At 46.3% G+C, this 23,521-nt stretch overlaps 1 protein-coding gene across 1 annotated transcript in view; it reads left to right on the top strand.

Annotated features, from left to right (window-relative positions):
* The window catches only part of LOC127592310 (forkhead box protein O3-like), a 34,465-nt gene extending 11,148 nt beyond the window's left edge, over positions 1 to 23,317 (top strand). Inside the window, exons 2-3 of the mRNA XM_052052959.1 lie at positions 18,642 to 20,077; positions 20,515 to 23,317. Coding sequence (XP_051908919.1) covers positions 18,642 to 20,063 — 1,422 coding nt within the window. The 3' untranslated portion in view covers positions 20,064 to 20,077; positions 20,515 to 23,317. The remainder of the gene's footprint in view (positions 1 to 18,641; positions 20,078 to 20,514) is intronic.
* Positions 23,318 to 23,521: the final 204 nt, after the last annotated feature.

Below are 23,521 nucleotides of genomic sequence, written 5' to 3'. Positions count from 1 at the left end.
ACTTATGTGCAAATAGCAAGTTCGGTATCACGTTTTTTTTTTTATCATTAGATGCATGATCTAACCTGTTTTTGGTCAGTCCCAGCAGCTATTGGAAGCTCGTGTACCCCATGGTACACATTACAAACGCTCAGCTCGTGTTCAATCTGACTGGCCCAGTCGGCTAGTCGAACTACATTTCCCATGATTCTTAGACACAGGGGCAGGAAGTAGTTGAAGTTCCGGTATGACGAAAATACAGATGCTTGCTAGATGAGTAAAAGTAAATGGGAAGGAATCTGAATTAAAGACGATAAACTGAAAACTGGATTACATGGTCGCAAAAAAAGAAACGAAAGAAAAGAAAAAAGTAGCGGGTGCATTAATGACTCTTAAGCATAGTTTTTACATACACGTGGTCAAACTGCTGGATAAGCATTCCGCGGGCGCTCATTAAGGAGCTTTGTAAGTAGTTCGAAAGCACTCCGCATATCTCTACCCCACCTTTGCTCATCTTTCTGTCCCCCCCCCCCCCCCCCCCCCCCTCAATCCCTCAACTTGTCTTTTCTGGCCTAATGTGGCTAGCTGGGGCAGGGAGCATGGCCAGCGGTGTGTTACTATGTGTTGCTTATGAGAGCATGAAATCCCTCCAAAGCCTCTGGGCACATTTAGCCATCCACACGGCTCTGTTCTACACACAGATTGGAGGGTATATTAATAGCATTTGTGCATGTGTGTGTGTGTGCGTTTGAGGGCATTGGAGGTGCATGCAAGTGTGATGCCTCTCTGTGTGAAGCTCATCCCCTGCATTCCCACAGCGACCCACCTCGCCATCTGCCCGTCACTCACTCGGTTGCTGAAGAGAGGAACCCATTCTCGCAGACATTGACCCCGCGAGATCCGGAGCGCATCTCAAAATGCTTCGGGGTGGGTGGTGGGTGGTGGGGGGGGGGGGCAGAATGGGGGAATATGTGCATAAACACATCACATGTATTCAGCCAGTGTGCATGCATAGAGAAATAGTCTCAAACACACATCTCATGTCAGTGGCTCAAGGCTTTTGTGTGTGAAGGGGCCCTTCTACAGTGGAGGCTTTGTGCCTGCTATGAATACGTAGGCGAATTTGTGTGGTGTGTGCGGGAAGGTGGGAGGAGGTGGGGTTGGGGGGGGGAGGTTGTTGGGGTGGCGGGGCTAAAGCAGGGGAAAGCCCTTGGCCTCAGCTGTTGTTATCCAGTTTCTGACTTTAACACTCCTTCCTAACCTCTCTTACACTCAACTTTCTCTGCTGGTCACTTAACAAAACAAAAAACCAAAAATCATAAATGAGTATTCAGTATTCAGGCGCTATATCACGATTCATGTTTTGTTTTGATTTTAGCGGTTTTTTTTGGGTGGGGCTGGGTTATTGTTGTTGTCAAACTCAAGGCTCGGGGGCCAGATCCGGCCCGCCACCTCATTTTATGTGGCCCATAAAAGCAACATGTGAATTTCCGCGAAGCTGCCTAAAATCTGTGCCAAAATTGCCAATTGTCATCTGCATTTTCTTGGAAAACCAAACCAGTCATGACATATGACATTAACTTCAACAAAAGTGGAGTAAACCATTATTCTTGACTTCTTTATATGGTTTCAGTCATCACGGCCCTCCAAGGGAAACAGTAATTAAAATGTGGCCCATGACAAAATTGAGTTTGTCACCCCCCGCTCCCGCCCCCACCCGCTCTACAGAGTTGCCGCATACGATCGAATGTCACAAAGTCAAAAAATGTCTTCCTTTACGCGTGCCTTCAATATAGTGTCGCGCTATGCTGCATCAAGCTAGCAGACATTTGTTCGACAAAATGAGGCGATTTAGCCGTTTAAAATGTACAACGTTGCCAGTGATACATAAACAGCTTGAAGCGGGCACACTGCAGCATTATTTGAGGAACTGAAACAAGAAAGTGATGACGGGCTGGTAGAAATACTTCCAAAAGGTATTTTAATCAGTTGTGTTGAAAGTGGACGGAAGAGGTAAAACTCTCAAAAACTCTCATTAAAGGGGGTTGCTGTATGCCTTCCGCTTGGATGCGCGTCAGCATGAAAGGTGCATTTTAGCAAACGCAGCTCGTTCTAAAAAAAAAACCAAAGCCTCCTTGGAAACTTGCGATTTAAATTCCGAGCAAAGGTCATCTCAAAACCTTGCTGATTACCGTTAAGGTTGATCGCGGTGAGCCTGTTGGTTTGCAAAGTGTCAAGTTCTGACACGCTCTTTGTGACTTAAAGGCATTCCTGGAAGAAAAAGAATAACTTGGAGCAAAAGTAGATAAGAAAGACCGGCAAGAAAGCGGTTGCGTAGAAAGAAAAGGTTCTGCTGACCACACAATAAACACGCAACGCAATGAATAGTGTTCTTTTTTCTTTGTTTTTGTTCATTTCGGCTTTCTGACATACACACACACACGCAAACAAGACCGGTTTATGGATGACTGTGGTTCACGGTCACCCAAAAGGTGATGCGTGAGAATTTTTCAAAGTGCTTTCCACGCCTTTATTAGGCTTGTCCCAATTAGTCGAGGACTTTTGTCTCTTTTCACGTCGTACAAAATCCACATCAAACCAAAGTGGCAAAGTACTGTGCAAAGGGCCACATTAAAAAAAAAAAAAAAGCAAAGGGTCAATATTGCGCAGGAATCCATTTTCATACGAGCACTTTAGTCCGTGTCTGTTCATTATTCATGAAGCTCCATCACCTCCCATAGCCTAAGCTGCTCATTCGAAAGCGTGTGCGTGCGTAAGCGCGTGCGCGAGCGTGTGTGTACGTATAAGTGTGTTTATGAGACACAGATGTGTGAGCCAGACCTCTGTGGATCGCCGGATCCCCCGAGGACGCGCTTGTCCTCGGTTATCGCTCTGCGATGACATCACCGTGTGGTTTGAAAAGGCTTTTAGTCTGATTAATGTACAGTGCGTTTGCATTTGTGCAAGCGCGCGCGGGAGCAAGATCCACCTAACCCTGGCGCGTGCGTAAACATGCAACGTAGGCCACACGGCATTCGATTGGATCCCGACAGTTACTTTAAAACAAGGCGAGTTTCATTAAGAATACTCTCAGGGACACTTCATGCAAAAAAATAATAATAATAATTAAAAAATGATAATTACACTTCATGCAAAATAATAATAATAATAATAATAATTAAAAAATGATAATTAATTACACTCCATGCAAAAAATAATAATAATAATAATAATTAAAAAATGATAATTAATTACACTTCATGCAAAAAAATAAGAAGAAGAAGAATAATTAAAAATTGATAATTAATTACACGATTATAATCCCGGAAGGGGGAATTTGGCATCGCGACACTCACGTTGCGGAAATATTGTCCACTTCTGCCAATGAGTGTTGTTTAACGCTTGAAATGTTTTTGTTGGCTTGTGTCGCTGAAAATCCCGTCGATTTTCCCCTTCTTTGGCGCCACATGACCACTTTGAGTATTCAGCCTTCCTCCCTGCAAGCCATCATTTCCCCCAGCCTGCGTACAGTTGCGGGCTCTACAAAAGCCTCCATCTCTGTAAATATGGGTTAGTGTGCCTCGTGCTGCCCGTTTGCGCCACCCCCACTCTTATTCTTGGCATTTGTATTGTTTTTGCATTTCCTCGCCCCCACCCCACCCCACCCCCATCCTTTCTTTTGCCACCGCAGCAAAACGGTAACATAGCGGGGCAAAGGCGAAGGCATGAGTGGGATCAAATGCAATTTATGTGTCAACACATTTGTTTTGGATGCGAGTGTACATTTTGGTTGTTATGTAAGAGCTCACTCAGCGTGCCAAGAATAATAATAATAATAATACATCACATTTGTAAGCGCCTTTCACAACACTCAAGGACACTGTACAGCCAATAAGTTGGCTGCGGGTTGAATTTTCCATGTCGGCCCGGCGCCAAAGCAGTGTCTAAGTGTGCATTATGTCTTTTCGTGAGTACCACTGCAGCTTTGTCATGAGATGGTGTCAAAATGATTCTCGGACACGGTAATCCGAAGCATAAACAATACTTGTATTCACACGTTCCGAATTTTTGACGCTTCCATCTTTGTGGGAACAGTCGCGAGCTGGCCTTTTTTCCGCTTGCACAAAGTGCAAAAAGCAAAGTCCAGAAAGACCTTCAAGTCCCGGTTTGGCTGTAGTTTGACCGATTTGAGTCCTGAGCCCGGACCTCAACCCAGAGAACAACTTTGGGATGAATTTGTCTCGTCATATTGAACCCAATGGGGAGCAAATACTTTTAGCACTGTAGCATATAAATACTATTTCCAACACACACACACACTCACTGTATATATGATATATTACAAAGCAAATATGTCGGTCAATACAGTCCATCCCCGAATACATAACCTGGTCAGTCTGCAGTTGAGTAAATAAACAGGCTAGCAAATGATGCGCCAGTGTAGTTAGCAAAGCCTGTTTGGCCTGCGCCTAAAAAAAAAGAGAAATGTCAAATACGGGCCACCAATCCCGTCTCTAGGACGAGGGTTCATCCGTCTACATTTGTTACAGCATAAGATGAGGAAGCCGGAGGAACAAGCGTCTATATTTGTCCGTCTGAGCCTCGCTTGGCTGCTCGCTCGCCCTCTCATTCTCATTCGCTCCGACTCCCCTCGGTTATCTCGACTTCTTCTTCTCGCCGGGCCCAGCGTATAATTACCCAAAACTGTACGGAGACAGCGCCGCGACTCCGTAGCCAGCCGCCGCCGTCATTGGCTGCTCGGCGCTCCGACTCGCCTCGCGATTGGCCGTGGGCTTCGGTGCGGGATTCAATCAGCTGGGTGGAAGTGTATGTAGGTCAGTGTGTAGCGATGCCCCCACCCCCTTTTTGCCTTCCCGTCTCCCCTCCCCTCCTCCAGCATCTCGGCGCTCTTGTGTTAATTGGCCACCTTCCAAGTTTGAAATCCGAGAGAGAGAGAGAGAGAGAAATGCTCGAGGCGAGAAAACGGAGAGATGGGGGGGTGGGGGGGGGGGGTGAAGCGGGGAGGTTAAAAGAGGAAGTGAAGTCGTCGAGGGGATGTGGGCTGGGGGGAGGATTTGACATGGGGAGGCCTGTTGCACTCAGCGGTGCAACAGTACAGTATGTACAGAACAAGGAAAACAATTGAAACAAACAAACAAAAAAAAAGGAAGATCGCGGGTAATTTTTTCCTATCCCAGAATGCACCCCTGACTGGTTGCCTATTTGAGATACCAATGCGGGTATTCATCACTCTTGGGTACTACTTCAGCAGTATGGCAACAACTATTACCGAGGGGGACATAGTCAGTTTCAGATTATTTTTTTATTTTTTTGCCTTAAGTATCGGTGGCTGGTATCGGAAGCCTCCAGGAGTACCCGATATCTTGAAACAAGGCCGGTATCGCCTCGATACTGACATATTAGCACATTTTCAAAACTAGCGTTTGGCACAGCAACCACGCAGCGTGCCCGCTACTTGTTAGAAGTGATTTGAGAGGACTTCAATAAAGACAATGCGACGTAAATGACAGCAGCGGCCGCAGTTTGGCGCTTTATCGTAATCTTTAATCTGACGGATTGTGACTCTGCGCGCACGTACACGCACACGCACTCTGGCCCAATGTGCCACTTTCCAAAACGCTGTCACGCTGACGGCCGCGTATCCTCTTGCGGCTTTTTTAATCGAGGCGAAGGCTGGCTGTCGCTGAATAATTCACACTAAACACCCCCCCACCCCCCTGCCACACTCAAACATGAATCCTGAACCCCCCCCCCCCCCACGCTGTAAGTGGTGGTCCCTAGGCGTCGCCCCGCTGTAGAGCGACCCAGACAATCGTCAGACAGAGCAAGTAAATACACTTTACTTTGGTGGGCCATCTGCAGTCGTGTCTGTGTGCATCCTTCACATTAAAAGTACGCCGCCAGCAAACCCTGCCTGGCCTGCTCGCCTATTTTTATTTTTATTTATTTTTAATCTTGCGAGATGATGATGTCGCCCTGCCCACTTGCACTCAAGTACACAGAGGCTCGTCTGGCTTGTTTCCTTTCTTTTTGCTCTCCCTCTGCCCTGGATTTGAACTCGTGATGGCGATTCTTCCCTCGCCACCCATGTGTGCGCACACACACACACAAACACACACACACAGAGCGAGTGACTTTAGCCTAACTCGACCTACCAACTGAGCCAGCCACTGACCCACTTAGTGAGGAACAGAGCACCAGACGGACAGCAGACTTTCTACTGCGGGGCATTCTGGGAAAAAAAAATTAAAAAATGACGAGACAACAACAAATGATGCATGCACCCACACACACTCTGACACACATTTCCACACACTTCGGCAGTACAAGTATTTGTACTTTGCTACAGTGTATTTTCTGACTCTTACAGATTTTTTTTAAATTTACTAAAATTTACTAAATTCTGTTCACACAGGCTGGTTACTTTTTTTAAATTCAACCTCCAAAGATTTTTATTTTTACTTACGGAAGAAGTTGACTTGTCCTTTTTTTAACCATTTTTTTTCTTTTTTTCTTTTTTCTTTTTTGTTTACGTAATTTTCCATACTTCTACTTCAACACAAGCATGCAGTAAAGTGTGTTTGCCAAATCTGGCTCGGAGACAGTAGAACATTCACACTGTGGACATCAAGTAAAACACTGGCTGCACACATGCTGGACTGCGTCGGACTGTATCGTGTACTAACCATGAGGTTTATGATCATGCACATAACACACACATACACACACACTAACGTCCAGACAGGAGCCGTTGTGAACTTAAGTTGCAACACATCAACGCATTCATCGCTTAACCAGACAGCGGAGCTAACGTAAAGCCGCCACTTCCACTTTTGAGTCTGCATTATTTCTTTTATTTTCAGCAGACACCGTGTGTGAGCCCATCGACCGCCGACCGCACGTGCCGCCGGCGAGCCGTCGTTGCGGCTGACTCGCTCGAGGAGGGTTACACACCGTATTGCGCTCCAAAACCGGTTCGTTTTCTGTAGCAACGAGGGCCGCCGATGATGCTAACCAAAAAGGCAGCGCCGCAGCACGTTGAACAACGGAGTTACGTGTGCGCGCCACATAGCGCAAATCCATACCGTCTAAATAAAATTAACTATTTTGTTTGAAAGTAACATTTGGTAATATTTGGAAGCCTCTTGCTTCCACCATCAGCAAGGGGCATAGCCTGCAGAAAACTGCTTTCTTTGCACTCCCGTAACGCCCCCCTCAACCCACACCCCCAATTCCCCTCCGCTCTACAAGGACTTGGCACAGAAGCGGCAAAAGGATTACCAGAAATTTCTCCTTTCAGAGGCACCGGACCCGTCAAGCTGCACAGTCACCTTGCACTGAGTGTGTGTGTGTGTGTGTGTGTGTGTGTGTGCCCAGTGGAGTGCCTCGGAGAAAGAAAGTGGGTGAAAAGCGAAACAGAAATGGGGTGGGGGGGAGTTAGAATTGAGCCATTGGTGCTCGCGGCGAGTGGGCCGGGCACGAAAACAACAAAACGAAGAGCTCGTGAGCAGAAAGTTCTGGCCCGCTGCCAACTGATGTCACCATGTAACTTTTGTGCGGTTAGGTGACTTTGAATGAAGCCCAAAAAAAGAGAGAGAGAGAGTGAAAAGTACAGGTTGAAAGGAGCAGTGGGCCAAAATATCCCGATGGTGATATATCGTATCCGTCGCTAACGCTAGCAAATAAAGCAGCAGAAGATATTCGAGACCGCTGAAATATGTGCAGTCGCGCGGGGAACGACGTCGAATTTCTTTTTATAGGGCAAAGTGAATCTCGCTGAAGGGCTAATAAAACATGTTTTAGCACGCCGATGTGGTGTAAAAGTCTGATTGATGCACGCCGGTCCAAATGAGGTGTCTTAAATTGGCGATCGGGTTGGTTCTTGGGTCTACAATAAATACTTGATCGCAATCTAGCATCTGCGAGGGCTTTTTAATGAAATTCCATTTTCGTTGCCATGCCGCTCAAGTTCACTTCAAGCTGCGAGGTCCAAAAGGAGGCGCCTTGTGCATATTTAACCAGTTTGGACTTCTATAATCAATCATCTTTTATAGTGTTCGGAGTTCTCTGAAGTGTTCTGAACTCGCGCTTCTAGACGAAAGGGGTGAGTGAATTCCGTAATTAATTATCACGGTAATACCAAGAGTGAAACAAACCGACATGGTGAGAGTCCTTTTGTTCATTATTTTTGGAGTATCGGTGACGCGGTATCGGTGAGTATTCAAAGAGTGATTACTCGAGAGCCCGTTGACCTGCTGGTTGAGTAGAAGCACCTGTGGCAAAAGCCAAACTGTTGTTTGGTTTTTACTTTTCTGGACACGAGATTTGACACCTCTGATTATATTTTGGCAAAATTTGGCAACTTGAACTCAAAAAATTGACACGATTAGGCTACACGCCCAGCAAGCAAGTCAATATGAAACCCCTGTCGTGCATTAAAGGGGAAAGTCGACCGTCTAATTTTCTTGACAAGAATATATGGTTAAAATGTGACACCCCCCGCCCCCCAAAACCTGACAAGATTTCCTCACCAGCCTTCCCGTGAAAGGGTTAAGCACGCAATGGCCAACCCGAGCATGTCTAAAGTGGCACCGTCGGCTTTTGGATGGTAATAATGAGTTGCGTCTCAGCGTGCTGGAGTCACGCGCACGCAATGGCGCGTGTAGTATGTACACTATTCAATACTGGACACTCATGTGCCCACGCGGAACAGTGAACTGGCTTAACTGGATTTTAAAGGGAGTGATTTAATTACGGCTCATTAAAGAACACAAAGCTTTGATTCACAACGAGCGAGCGCAGGCTGCGTCACACCGTTTTAAGGCTCGGTCACAACGGCGGGCTAATAACCACGCGTGAATTTGTACGGATTTCTGCAAACGCCTTTCGAACCTCCTCAGGTCATGCGTATCGAAAACAAAAAAAACATGTATTGCAACTGTATTGATATCAACACTGAGGCTATAAGGGCGACACATTTTTATTTTTTTAATGAGAGTTGCGTGCACGTTCCTCCGCATTGATTTGTAAACGAGGCCCCGCTGCGTTTATGCTAAGCTAGGAAGAGGAAAAAACATTGGGAGGGGGGGGAGAAGGCTTCCTTCATTTCCTGCAAGCAGGAAGTGGTGTGCCTCCTTCAGAAAGGCGGGTGGGCGGAGCCAGCAGAAAGTAAGGCAGGGGCCACTCTGTTGCTGGGAGAAAAGACACCAGGCAGGACCTTTTGGTGTGTGTGTGTGTGTGTTGTGTGCTTAAGTATACACACTTGAGACACTGATACACTGTACGAATGTGTACAGTATGTTGTATGGGGGGGGGGGGGGGGGGGGTAAAACTTGACTTGCACTCTGCTGCTTAGCTAGGAGGAAGAAAGTTGTCAGACTTGGAAGTGCTGACATCAGCACACACACGCGCGCGCACACACACACACACACACACGCACACACACACCTTCCTGCAGTTTCAAATGGGGGCAAGCGGGTCAGGCAGGTTTAAACAATCCGGACTGGGCAAGAAAGCTACAGTGGGTCAAACACACAATACAGGGAAAGAAAAAGCGGCCACGTAATATGAAGCCGTTTATTGACTCCCTGGGTCTCGAGAGGCTATTTGAAAGCTTATTAAAAGCTGTACGTTGTCCCATAATTGAAGGTGTTGTCTCCGTACAGCGCTTATTTTTAACTGACCAACCCCCCACCCCCACCTGAACGATTGTGAATGCGTCATCACCCTGTCAGATGGCGTTATAGGATTTTACCGGTTGGTTCGGTGCCATTTGCGGATGTTGCGATGGTTGGGGTGAGGAGTGTTGTCTCGGTTGTAGCGTGTGATTGTCACTGGGTCTGGGTTTTCAAGTTCAGGTTGAGGTACTGGGAGGGGGGGGGCGCATTACTTTTTCAATATTTGTCTCGATGTAGTCCAGATTCTAGGCACGTCTCGCTCCAAGTCGGCTGGGGTTAAACAGCTGGATGATGGATGGATGAAAATAATCCGGTATTGTTGTTGACCTAGCCTATATTTTTTGCCGTCATTGTCGACAAGTGAGTAAGATCAGATAGAGGGGTTCAGATAGCGGCTTAAGGCTCCCCCCCCCCATTATGAAATCTGGATTCTTCCCCGTTGGAGAATCGGCGAAGAGGCCGCTCACGCCGCAAAAGGTTGAGCCGAGGGACTGTGGAGCCCATCTGGCTTCGGAATGCCTTTGGGGGGGTGCAGGGGGGGGGGTCCCCAAGAGGAGCTGGAGTGCTTTGCTGGGGAGAAGGTCATCAGGTTACCTCACCACCTGCTTCCACCTAACAATGAACGTATGGATGAGTGTTGCGCAGGCTTGAATGACGGTAGAGAAAAAAAACTTGGAAATGGGAATCGTGGAACATATGGTAAGAGTTGTTGTCCTTTTTGTGTGTGTGTGTGTGTGTGTGTGTGTGTGTGTGTACTGTATCTGTTTTTAGCATCATTAGAACAAGCCCTAAATGCCAGCAGGGACTCGGCGCTAATTTGGACCAGATGCAAACTTCTCTGCGGCACCAATCGCACATGTGTGCGCACACACACACACACACACACACATACACACACACACACACACAGATACCCGCATGCAAACAGGAAACAGCACGTCCCAAATTCCAAACCAATCAAGCAAGAAGATTTGCAGCTCTTGTCTGTGTTTGACCAGAGCGATGCGGCGTTACGCTGTGATCGTCTGTAACACCGACGCAAGATCTTGAAAAGATGGCAGCCGCGAGAATGTGACTCTTAGAGAACCAGACCCCCCCCCCCCCCCAACTCCCACCCCCACCAACTCCAAAACAGTCTTGCGTGTGCGTGCCTCGGGATGTGGCTACAAAGTCAGCAAGAGGGCCGTTGTTGTGAAAACATGGGATCAGAAGAAGGGAGCGCGCCTAAGCGCCGCCATACATGCAACATGTATGCGCTATATGGCAAATGAGTAGACTCGAATGTATTCGCACAACAGTTTCGTGTCCAATTTAGTAGTTCCATCTAGTCCTAAATCATCTTTTTGTAATATTCCACGGAATCTTCCCTAATCTGCCGTTGAGGTCAGGGCAAGTGTTTGTTTGTCTTAGGACCGGTCCAAAAACTCTTAACTCATTCACTCCCAAAGACGTTGTTAAACGTCTTTTCGGACTTGGTCCAGAATTGGCTGATACTGAATGAGTTAATATCTTAATAAAAACATTTTTAAAATCGGCCTGAACATCCGGGAAAATCCATTTGTGATTTCTGAAGAACAGCACCATGTGCTGCACGGCGACTCGGAGCGATACTTTTTTTTTTTCTTTTTTTTAACCCGAAACTGAGTTTCCATGAAGCGCTGTCCTGAGGTAACCTAAGAGTTGTCTGAACAAGCAAAGCCCGTTCTAAATGGATACACAAGCCTACACCCACAGTGTGCTGCATGGTGTTAAGTGTTAAGGTCATAAACCTTAGTCACCCCCTCTGCAGGCTCCATGTGTTAAAACAACCCAGGCTTCACTTCCTTTGTGACTGATTGGTTCTAATTTACAAAAAAAATAAAAATAAATTAATCCCATGATAGATTCACCGTTCCTATGGGTGTTTTCATTTAGCTTTACAACATGGCAACTAAAACTCAATTTATAAGCTGAACACAGAACCTCCGAACACATTCTCGGACCGAATGCTCTGGAGATGTTTTTGAAACAAAGATGCTATCGCTAGACAGTTAAGCAGCTAACGATTCTGTTCCTATCCAATTGCGGTCACTTTTGTTCAGGTTTTTGTGTCGCACAATTGTCTGTGAAACCACTTAAAGTCGCGAGGCTCCGTACTGACGCAACGTTTGTGGTCTAAAAGAAAAGATGATAATGATATCTAATTTCTGCGGCCAACTGGCACCAAGTTCCGAAGCGGAACACATGAAATGTCTCGAGGTTTTAAATTTTGGTATCGAGGATTGCTCAAAATCAAAACGATAGCGAGCCCGTTGACTGAAAGTGTTGAAAAGGATGCGAACTGATTTAGCAAGAAGATATCAATCAATACTTTCTCATGTAACTTTAGCTTTAGTTTTTTTCTTTTTTTTTTTAATCTGACATTAGTTACACTTAAAAGGCGACGTGATGATTCACTTGGGCGAGGCTCTCAGCTTCTCGTCGGTTCTGCTCGACTAAGATAACAAATGCGCTGAAGACTGCATGGTAGCGATTTTCTTATCTTAACCAAGGACACTGTAACGCCGGTCATAAAATGTCCACCGCCGCCAGCACTTTTACCGTTCTCTCACTGTTGACATCATCCGTAATGAAATCCTCCCCTCTTTGCTCCTGTGTTGATTTGTAAGCGCACGTATTCCTCATGTCTCGCTCCACGACTCCCCACAGGAATAGCGGCATTCCCATTCCGGCTAACTATGAATCATGAGACCGCCGCTACTCCATCCTTCTACACATCAGTGCCGCTAGAGACGTCGTTAATCATGTAGACACCCCGTCGAGGGTGTCGTCTTTCCCCCCCATCCGTCATCCTCCAAAAAAAAATTTTTTTTAAGTGTGTTTATGCCAAGCTGCGCAGTTATGTTTGCGTCCGAACAGTAAATCCCACTTTGGCCGGTGTTTACAATATCTGCGCCAGCTAGGTTAGTAGAATGACACGGTGTAACCCAACGACTAATGTTGTTGTGTTGTGGTGAACTATTTTTATTTGACCACGTCGTTAGCGTACCGTATTTTTCGCACTAGAAGGCACATCTAAAAGTATTCAGGCATTCGTCATGGCTTCGCTATGGCCACAAGATAGATTCAAGCAATCAACAGAGAGACAAGCTAACCTGAGCTAGCTATTTCGCTGACACCCACGTCACTTACCAGGCCAAGCCCCGCCTTTTAAAGTCACACACATTCATGGTGGTTGCAAGTGTACAAAAATACGACAAACTCCTCACAATCCGTATTATTTTTATTGTTTAATGATGCAAAATATTTGTGAAAATCCAATTAAGATATCCTTTATTTGTCCCACACTGGGGAAATTTATTATATTTTATATTATTATAATTAATCAGTATAATTTGCATGATCTGCAAAATGCTCTTCTGGTCAGAATAAGATGTTATTGTTGTAACTTTTTAATCGTAATATTATAGTTTTATATTCACGTCCAATTTCGTTGTATTCTTAGTTTTGTTGGAAAATCATCCGTCAGATTTTTTTTAGACTTTTTTTTTTTCTCAGATCTGAACTTGTCTTGTAATATTCCAACTTTTTTCTTACGAATTTTCCCGTCTTTTGGATGGATGTCACTCAAGCTACTTTGTGCGGCGTATTCGACACCTCGGTCATATTAACATCATAATTATGACCAATGGTCAAAACGTGTCAGAGCAACTTCTCCTCATGCTTCCCATTAGGCATGTCCCAGCTCGCTCGGTCTGGCAGCGTCTTTGTTGGGGAGTTTCTGCTATCAGTTGGTGTGTGTGTGTGTGCACGTATGTGTTCTTGGCAAGTGCAGAGGCTCTGAATGCTCTAGGACAGAGTGTCCTGAAACGTCTTGTAGTGTTGTCCCGTGTCCTCCCAAGTCAGAGTAAACACACCATATCATAAACTGTAATAAACTGTTCCACACACACACACTTATACTGTACATAAACACACAAACAGCTGCTTGGCGCAGTCGAACAATTTCCATACGTTATATCATTAAATATTTTCCGCATGACTTTCCACTTCTTGGTGCGCACGTGCATGTTAGGTCTGATCTCACACATCGTCGCATTCTTCCAAGAAACTCTGATCAAAAGCACACTAACCTAAAGACGCGTGATGAACCGCGACGCTTCTGATTGGCTGCCGGAGGTGGGCTGGGTCGGGCAACTCCCCCACCTCGGGCTCGCTGACTGGTGGAAACCTAACCGTAAACACACACACACACGCACGCGCGCGCGGACACTCACACACACACTTCTCTGAGCATGTGGTCTTACACAATGAGCACATGGAGGAAGAGGCGGAGTCTTTGCAGACGCTTTGTCAATCAAACGGGGAAGAAAAGAATTTGAAGAGCTACAAGGGAATGTCGTGCTATTTGCATGGTCGGGGGAAAAATTCAAAAAGAACACCACAGAAATGATAGAATATTAAAAAAATTTTTGTAATATGATGACTGCTCTTCGCTTGTCATGTTATATTTATATAATTATTACTAATTAATATATAATTATTATTGTTACTTTATCCCTGTAAAATGATGACTTTGTGACCCTATTACGTATACTTTTTTTCTGCAAAGGTTAATGATTCGATTAGATTTTTTTGTGGGGTAGCAACTTTTTCCCGTAATATTCGTAATAATCTTTCATTCATGGTACGATTATATTTTAAGAACTTCACTTTGCGCTCTGAATTATGTAACTGTGCAAAAATAAGAGTCCAAATCATGGAGCACGGCCCCAATATGAAGAATACTTCAACCGCATTTACTCACCGGTGAATTTACTCACTTTTGCTTTGGCAAACGAGCGTATTTGGATTTGAAAACGGACTCTGGCGGAGATTAGGGAGTGTACGGCACCAATATATAGGGAATGAGGTATAGCAGGATTCCATCGCCTAGCTCAAAATCCCTCTTTAGTGTATACGTCAACACAAGGTGAACACAAATACACACACACACACACACAAGCTGAGACACACTTATGATTGTCAGGAATGGAATGTTCTGTCTGCAGTCCAGAGCACAGGGCAGCTGGAAGAAGGACTGTGTGTTCGTGTGTGTGTGTGTGTGTGTGTGTGTGTGTGTGTGTGTGTGTGTGTGACCACAGTATAAATAGTCCCGCTCTCTCGGCCGTGGTAACTGAGGTGAAGTTGTGTTTATTTGTCAAGCGTACCATACGTGCCCCATATGTGCATGCTCCTCCATATTCCGACTGTTATTTTCGTATTCGGCCATTTGTTTTTATTTTCCCGATATTGCATTATTGTCATGACTGACTTTATTTATTATTTTTTTAAGACAATGACTGACTGAATTCTCGGCACAGTGAGTGAGCGAGAGGTGACACTAAGTGAGCGATCGCGCGTGTGAGTGTGAACGTATAAGAGAAAGTGAATTTGTGCAGCTGCCCTATCAAAGCCGAAGCACTACAGAAGCCTTTTTGTCCACCAGCAACACGTGGGAACAACCAACGGCCGTCATGCCAAAATGTCCTCATCAATGCCACCCCCCATTTTGAACACTATCACGTTTGACTGACGCCCAGAGGTGCAAACTCCCATTCGGGTCGATTTTCCTCGTGGTGTGCTTTTTTTTTTTTTTTTTTAATAGCACACGGGGTTACATCAGCTCCCGCCACGCCGGATGTCATAAATGCGCGATGACGAGCGTGAGGCGGAGCGCTCCCATTGGCTGAGGTGGCTTCCCACACTTGCTCCTAAGTGGATGTAGCCGTGCGAGCTGCGTCGGAGGGGATTGGCTGAGGGGAATTGGATTGAGGAGTCGTCGGGAGGGGTTCCGAGAAGGTGTTGCAGTGTGTTTCATCAGCCAGCAACAGCACATAGCTCACTTAACACATATGGAGGCGCCGGGGGGGAGAGGGGGGAGGGGGGAGGATGGGGGGAGGGACTTTCTTCTTCTCTGGTTTTAGTGTGGCACATCTCAAGAGGTTCAAGTGCAACCAAGCACCCGACTTTCTTTTCTGATTTAGGCTCCAGGATTTGAGGATCAGTCCCTGTTTGGTCCCTTGGTTTCAAGGCATTAATATGCAACAATTTGTCATGCAAAGTAACTGCTGGAAAAAGATTGCGATTAACATATTTCCGATTACCATGGCAACACGACGGACCGCCTAGTTTTGTCACCTGTAATTTTGTCGGGTCAGACCGGACGCCTCATGTTGTGTTAGCGCTAGCATAACACTGGCTCCAGGATTTGACTTTGAGAATGTTATTTTAGACACTTTTATCCATCTGTTTATTAATAATGTGATTAAAATGGCAAACTGTATTATTAGTTAATGTGAAATAGGTCATAATTCATAATGACCATAATTCATCCCGAGAGTAACACTTTTGGGCATTGCCTTGTAATAAGGAGAGCATCTTTTGCATTGCCATGGCGACCGACGGGATCACCTCTTTTCGTAGGCTACAAAACTGGTGGACCTGCCTGGACACATTTAATTCCTTATTTAAATGCAGGATTTGGTACTTTTAGTGTCTAGACTTGACATCCAAAGCCACGATATCTCACTTTTGACCGAGAGCAGGTGACCCGATTGTCTTGGTGCACTTGGAACAGCTGACGCAAAGCACGCTTATCATGTGTTATGTAAACTCAAGCAACTAATCTGAGGCGAATGTCAACACACGCCGTACCGCATGCTAGCTGGGTCAAACGCAAGCATTGTGTAACTTAAGGCATTAAAAAAAAAAATCCCCGAAGGCCCACCACATAGTTTTGATCTTGACTTTGTTTACAGCCGGCAGAGAAGGTCTTTATTTTATTTGGATTTTTACTCGCCAAAATGTTGTCTGTCAAGTTTATAGAGTTGTGTCATCGAGCATTGGGTGCTGTTGTCGGCATGAATCGGAGCTGCTGTCTGTCTCACTGAGCTCTTTTTCTTAATGGCCTTTGGGGGAAAAAGCCCAGATGAGCGACGTACAATTTTTTTTTTTTGGGTTACATTTCTGAAGTCGCTGCCCCCCTCCCCTGCGCGACTTTACAAGAAAGAAGTATGTAGAGCATAATGTTTTGAGTGCGTGCGCGCGCGCGTGTTAAAATGTTGGATAATCGGACAACAGGCCTCGAGAGACGGTGCCAGAGGATAACCAATGGTCTCGCTGGAATCTCACCTTACCTCGTTGCAAAGAAACACACGAACACGCACACACACACACACACACGCTCAACCCTCATAAACATTAACATCCAGCGGTCATCATCGACTGCAATTCTTTGATGGGATTGCGTCAGAAAAAAAAGCGCACATTACTCCGGTCAAAACTTAGAGTCTCAAAAACGCAGCGGACGATATTTTCCGCTTGACCGCCTTAAAGGCACAACCATGCACGTATGCACGCAATGTTCAAATAGAACAAAAGTTAAGACTCTGCTCACTCCCTACATTTAAAAACGGGGATAATCTAAGCCCACTCCTTTTCCCTTTGCGAGCGTACTGCCAATCCAAACCCAGGAAAGACGGGAAATCCCCAAAACACGGTTGTGATTTTAACTTTTTGCCCGTTTCAACCCGAGAACGCGGGTCACTAGCGTCACGGCGTTAAAACGTATCCATCGGCGCAGGGAAACACGCCGCCGTAATTTGGAAGGCTTGCTTTAAATGGGAGGAATTAACATTGCTTTCGGTCCCACAGGTCCTGTAAGAGTTTGTGAGGGAATAAGGAGGTGGGGCGGAAAAGGAGAGAGAAAAAAAAAAATAATGGGCTTTGGTTGAGAATGAATTTCCCCAAAGTGCTTCGGTAGCTCATGGCACAGGAAGACAAGAAAGAAGCCATGTGTCACATTCCTCAGAGGATCGTGTGTCAAGGAATGCACTTTGGCTCTTGTCCGGCTTCAATTTCAGCGTGCACAAGAAAAGGAGGTGCGCCGGCGCGATTTGATGACATTGACACCCATCGCCGTCATTCCCAAAAAAAAAAAAAAAAAAAATACGTCAATTTCTCCTCACGAGATGCATCCGACTCAAAATTTTGGCCTACATTTGTGACCCAAAATCTGGAAAACTGCTTCAATTTCTTTGTTTGCGTGACGGTGATCCGAGTCTCAAAAGAGATTCGTCGAATCGTGTCGAATTTTGGAAAGTCACGAGCGCTCGGCGCCCATGTCCGAGCCTCCGCGTCTCTCCACGCCCGCCCGCCGACGAAGCGCGATTGAACCGAAGTCGCGTGCGTCAGGCCGCCGTGTTTACGATGGAACAAACGCGGGCGGTCATGTGCTCCCAACCTCCCAGTATAAGATGCCGGGTAGTCCGTGGGAAAACAAGCCGGCACTTTTATCGATCGGCGGTGGCACGCGCGAGCACACATGATCTGTGACTGACAACAAAGGAGCCCTTTGTTCATTCTTCGGCAGAAGCTCGATGATGTCTCACTGTCCCTCTTGTCTCTCCCGACACAACGACCGCGGGTACCTACTGTACAACGTAGACGTCAACTCAAACCGCTGCGCTTTTTTTTTTCATCCAAACTAATTGGTAGAATCTTCATCATGCGACGAGACGATGAGCCAAAACACAATGCCAACACAACAAAGAGGGCGGGGGGGGGGGCAGTCCAATCCAAACATCCAATAGTATTCTCTTTAAAACTCATTCAGTACCAGCCAATTCTAGACCAAGTCTGAAAAGACGTTTAAAACCGTCTTTGGGAGTGAATGAGTTTAATCACATCTGTTCCAATACTTTTGCTCACTTTAAAAGTAGGTGGGGCTTCAAACAAAAGGTGCTCTGTGCCCCGAACGCATCTCGATGTAAATACCACGAAATAAAAGCTGGATTTCTGACCTTTTGTCTCATCTATCGGATCTGAAACGCCGATATCTTTGGGAAGGAGCTATACTTTCGGAGGGGACCGTAAAAAAAAAAATCTTCATCCACTAAACACGTCATCGATGAAGTAACGGCGAGTTGGCCTTTTGTGTTGCAGAACTCCATCCGGCACAACCTTTCACTGCACAGCCGCTTCATCCGCGTCCAGAATGAGGGCACGGGCAAGAGTTCCTGGTGGATGATCAACCCAGATGGCGGCAAGGGCGGCAAAGCCCCTCGCCGCCGCGCCGTCTCCATGGACAACAGCAACAAGTACACCAAGTCGGCCCGCGGACGCGCCGCCAAGAAAAAGGCCGCTCTGCAAGCCGCGGCCGCGGCCGGCGACGCCAACGGCGACAGTCCCTCGGGACTGTCCAAGTGGCCGGGGAGCCCGACGTCACGCAGCAGCGAGGAGCTGGACGCCTGGACGGACTTCCGCTCCCGCACTAATTCCAACGCCAGCACCCTGAGCGGCCGTCTTTCGCCCATCCTGGCCAACCCGGAGCTGGACGAGGTCCCCGATGACGAAAGCCCCCTCTCGCCCATGCTGTACTCCAGTCCCGGCAGGGCTCTGTCTCCCGGCAACGCGGCCGTCAACGGGAAGCCCGCCCCCGCCGAGCTGCCCCGTTTGGCGGATCTGGCCGGGACGATGAACCTGAACGACGGGCTCGCGGACGAGCTGATGGACGACCTGGATAACGTCAACTTGGTGACGACCGCTTCGGGACAAGCGCCCTCCAACGGGACCTCGGGGTTCGCTTTTGTCCCGAAATCCAACGGGTTGGGCTCACCCGCCCCCAACGCTTCGCCCTCATCCAACTCTTCTCCCAACAGCGGAGGAAATTACAGCAACTCCATCTTTGGCTCCCACCCGCCCCCGGGCTCCTCCCTGCGTCCGTCCCCCATGCAAACCATCCAAGAGAACAAGCAGACGTCCTTCTCCAGCTTCGGCAGCGTGACTCTGCAGGACCTGCTGAACTCCGACAACCACAGCGACGTCATGATGACCCAGTCGGACCCGCTCATGTCGCAAGCCAGCGCCGTCGCCATCGTGTCCCAGAACTCCCGCCGCGGCTTCATGCTCCGCAACGATCCCGTCATGACATTCGGAACGGCCGGAGGGCTTCCGGGCAACCGGGGGGAGGTACCCCAAAGCAACAACCACAATCAGAGCTCCGCCAGGTCGATCAACAGGGGCCTGAATTTAGCCAACGAGGTGAACGCTTTGACCAACGCCAAGCAGCAGCTGCTACTTTCACCTCTGGGAGGAAACGGGTCCTCCTCCATGCAGATTGATACCACCATCTTCCTGAACGGGCCGGTGAGCAACGGCGGGGGAGTCTGCCAGGATCGCTTCCCCACAGATCTGGACCTGGACATGTTTAACGGCAGCCTGGAGTGCGACATGGACTCCATCATCCGCAACGAGCTGATGGACGCCGACGGACTGGACTTTAACTTTGACTCTCTGGTCAACATGAACGGCGTCAGCAACTTCGCGAGCGCCAAGCAGGCCTCTCAGAGCTGGGTACCCGGCTGAAGAGGACGCACGAGGTAAGTCGGACCCCCCCCGTCTGTTAGAACAGAAAGATTTTTGGGGGAAAAGTCTCTTGACGCTATACCGGTCTTGCAACTGTTAAAAACAAGTTCTTTCAACTCACAGGTGTCCAACTCAAGCCCCGGGGGCCAGATCTGGCCCGCCAGATCATTTTATGTGGCCCGCGAAAGCAAAATTTTCATGCGTAGTAAATAACTTTTGCTGGCACGTTTACAGTCACTTGAACAATAATTGAACAAACTATTATAATAGACTTGACTGATTTCAAAACCAGTCATCTATTCATTTGTTGTGTACAATTAATAATTTTGTGGTTTCACTGTCAGAATGGCCCTCCGCGACTGAGTTTGACCCCCCACCCCCTTTCAACTCGTAAAAATCAACCATCATAATCATCTTTTTTAAAAAATTTTATTCCTTCTCCTCTCCGCAGGTCTGAACTGCGCATCACAAGAGCAAGTCTGAGACACGCCGTCTTTTTTTGCCAACACCAGCCATCAGCACAACATTGAACACCAACCTTGTGTTTACACGACGAACACTCGTCTCGGAGTCGGGGGGGGGGGGGGCACGGACTTATAAGCGATCCAACCCCCCTGGAAAGAGCCTCCTCCGAAACAATAACAACAAAAGTAAATAAATCAGAAAAACTCTTGAATTATGCAAGTTTTCTCGTGTATAAGGCTCTCAAAGACACACTGCTCATCAGGTGGGACGACAAGGACAATTTACAAATGAATGCACAGTGTGCCATTCAAATCTCACGGACAAGCCGTATAAAACTGATCCAGTGCATTTTTTTCCCCAGGGGATGTTGTATTTATCTACCCTTCTGTGATTTTTTTTTTTTTTTTTTTGTTAATGTTCAGTGTTTGTTGTTGGGATTTTCCATTACGTGAAACGGAGCGCCTCGTGTGTGTGTGTGTGTGTGCGCATCACCACTATCGCCACGCACTTCCTACAAATGGCTTGAACAGAATAATTTCCATTATGTTTTTTTTTTAAAGCAGCGACAAAAAAATAAAAATTTAAAAAATACAAATATTAAGAAGAAAATTTCACTTGTGGGTATTTGTACAGTACGAACTTTTAAAATTTGTTATCACAGCATATTATGTAGCGGAAAAAAAAATAACGAAACAAAAAAAAAAGTGAATCTATGTGTACTATCGATGTGAACATTTCCACAGCATTACAGGTGCTATGTAAAACAGTGTTGAATCTTGTCCTCGGAGCACCTCGTGCGTTTTACTTGGTTTAGTTTAGAGGATTTTGTGCCGTTTTTGACCCTCGACCTGCAAAAAAAAAATGATGGGAGAGGGGATTGGAGGGGGAGTTTGGTGGGAGTAGGTGCTCATTCCTCCAGAAGCCATTTTCTCCTCCGGCAAAACAATAAGCTGTGTCTTCTGTACGTTGCCAAATTACTTGAATCAAGCAGCAGGATATGCTGGCAGCCAAAATCACAGCACTCATATGCACATCATGTCTCACACACACACACAGATAAAATTAAAGACACACAGTGTGTAGCGCTGTTGTCATTAGCTTGGTGGGATTTTTTTTTTTTAATGCGCATGGATAGAAACACTCAGGGGGCGGGAAGCAGGTAGGGTGGGAGCATATTCGTAAAGGTATTTTCATTCAAATGAATATTTCCGTGATGCTTTGTAACACGTTTGTAACCTGTGAAACATTTTGGGCCGTCGAAGTAGATTTTGGGTCACGATGAAATGATACGCGAATCGCGACGTGATCAACACTGAAGTGTGACTCTTGCGAGAGGATTTTTTTTTTTTTTTTAAATGGCAGTTTGAAGGGAATGAAGTCATGAGAAGTGCTCGTTATGCTTAGGATGAGTTTTTTTTTGTAATCGCACCAACTTGCTCAGAAGAACCGTGGCGTTCATGTTTGCATGGGAATTTTGCGGTGCACGCGTCAATAGAATGACGTTTTAATCTTGTACACGTCGGACATTTTTCTCAAGAAATTTATTCTGGGGTTTTTGTCTTTCTTTTTTTTTTTTCCCTTGAAAGATTGCAACTTTTTCTCAAAATAATCCACATTTATTATTGTAAAATGTTCAGCATGGCCCTAAAACTCAAACATCATGATATCAATTTATTACAGAACATCCATTGCGTTTTCGATATAATTTTTGGGGGGCAAGTGCACACATCGACATGTCCAAAGGTAAACTACGCCCCCCCCCCCCCACCCCCACCCCACCATACACGTTTGATGTATTTCTGCATTTGGAGCTCCGTGTTGTGTGTGTGAAAAGCATTTACTCACCCGTACGCCCCCCACCCCCCCGTCGTCGTCTATTCCGTCGTCGTTCTTGACCCCTTGATACCTCGCCAAGGTCGAGTTGAAGAAACGTTCCGACGTGTCCAGGTCGAAGCAAACGTATTCCTTGAAGCTGATTATGTAACCGTTGTCGTAGCATTCTGATCCGGAGGCCCTGAGGTGAGGGGAAAGTGACATGAAGGTGTATAATAATGTACAGACGTGTATATATACATTTATATATATATATATAAAATACATATATGTATCACCAAGGCAGAGGAGTGTGACGGCGCAGTTTTTAAGGATGAGCAAGTTGTAACCACTCGACTCGATTGCAATGGTGCCGTCCCCCCTTGACAGCGATTCGAATACAAAGACGACAGTCGTAAGTGTTCGGACAGCAGTGTTTTGTATTTGCGAAATCAGAATCACTTGAACCATCCTCTGACTTTTATGCGCTGGTTAATTGTGTATTCGAAGACACAAAAAAAAAACTCTTGTCCTGTGTTGGGTCTCTGTTTTTTTTTAATGTTGTTGTTTGAAACAAATGAAACTGCTCAGCGTTTGAATTTGAATACACTGACTGTACAAAATGTAAGGAAGAGATTTGCTTGGGTTGCTGCAGCAATGACGTTTTTTGTTTTTTTTCCTGCTTCGGTCATTCTCCTTCCACATGCTATTGCAGTGAACATTTAAAGAAAAAACAAACAGAAGGAAAAAAAAAAAGAAATTCAAGCGATACGACCACTAAAAATCGTAATCACCTCGTTTGTACTTTTGTAAAAAGGCTCCCTTCCATACGCCCTCTGTCCAACTTTGTCCCGTATTATTAATCTTCTGGATGGTGATGTTAGTGGGTATTCTTCCTGTGTTCTCTTTTTTTCTGGAACTGTAATCTAGTTTGTATAAGAAATGGTGCACATGTAATAAAGCTTGGTGAGGCTCCACATGCTCGTTTTTCCGTCTTTTTGTCGGCGCTCCCTTTTATAATCCCCCCAAAAAAGATGTTTTCAAAATATTTTCCGCACAATAAGGCGCTTCGGAGCATAAGGCGCACCCTTCAATTAAACTGTTTTCATACATAGAGCGCACCGCATGATAAGGTGCATAGAATAGAAGCTACAATAGTGGCTGCGGTTGCGCTAGGCATC

The sequence above is a fragment of the Hippocampus zosterae genome, chromosome 19 (genome assembly GCF_025434085.1).
Source record: "Hippocampus zosterae strain Florida chromosome 19, ASM2543408v3, whole genome shotgun sequence".
Taxonomy (NCBI): domain Eukaryota; kingdom Metazoa; phylum Chordata; class Actinopteri; order Syngnathiformes; family Syngnathidae; genus Hippocampus; species Hippocampus zosterae.
The sequence above is the reverse complement of the archived record's forward strand: the minus strand, read 5'-3'. Positions and strand labels throughout refer to the sequence as shown.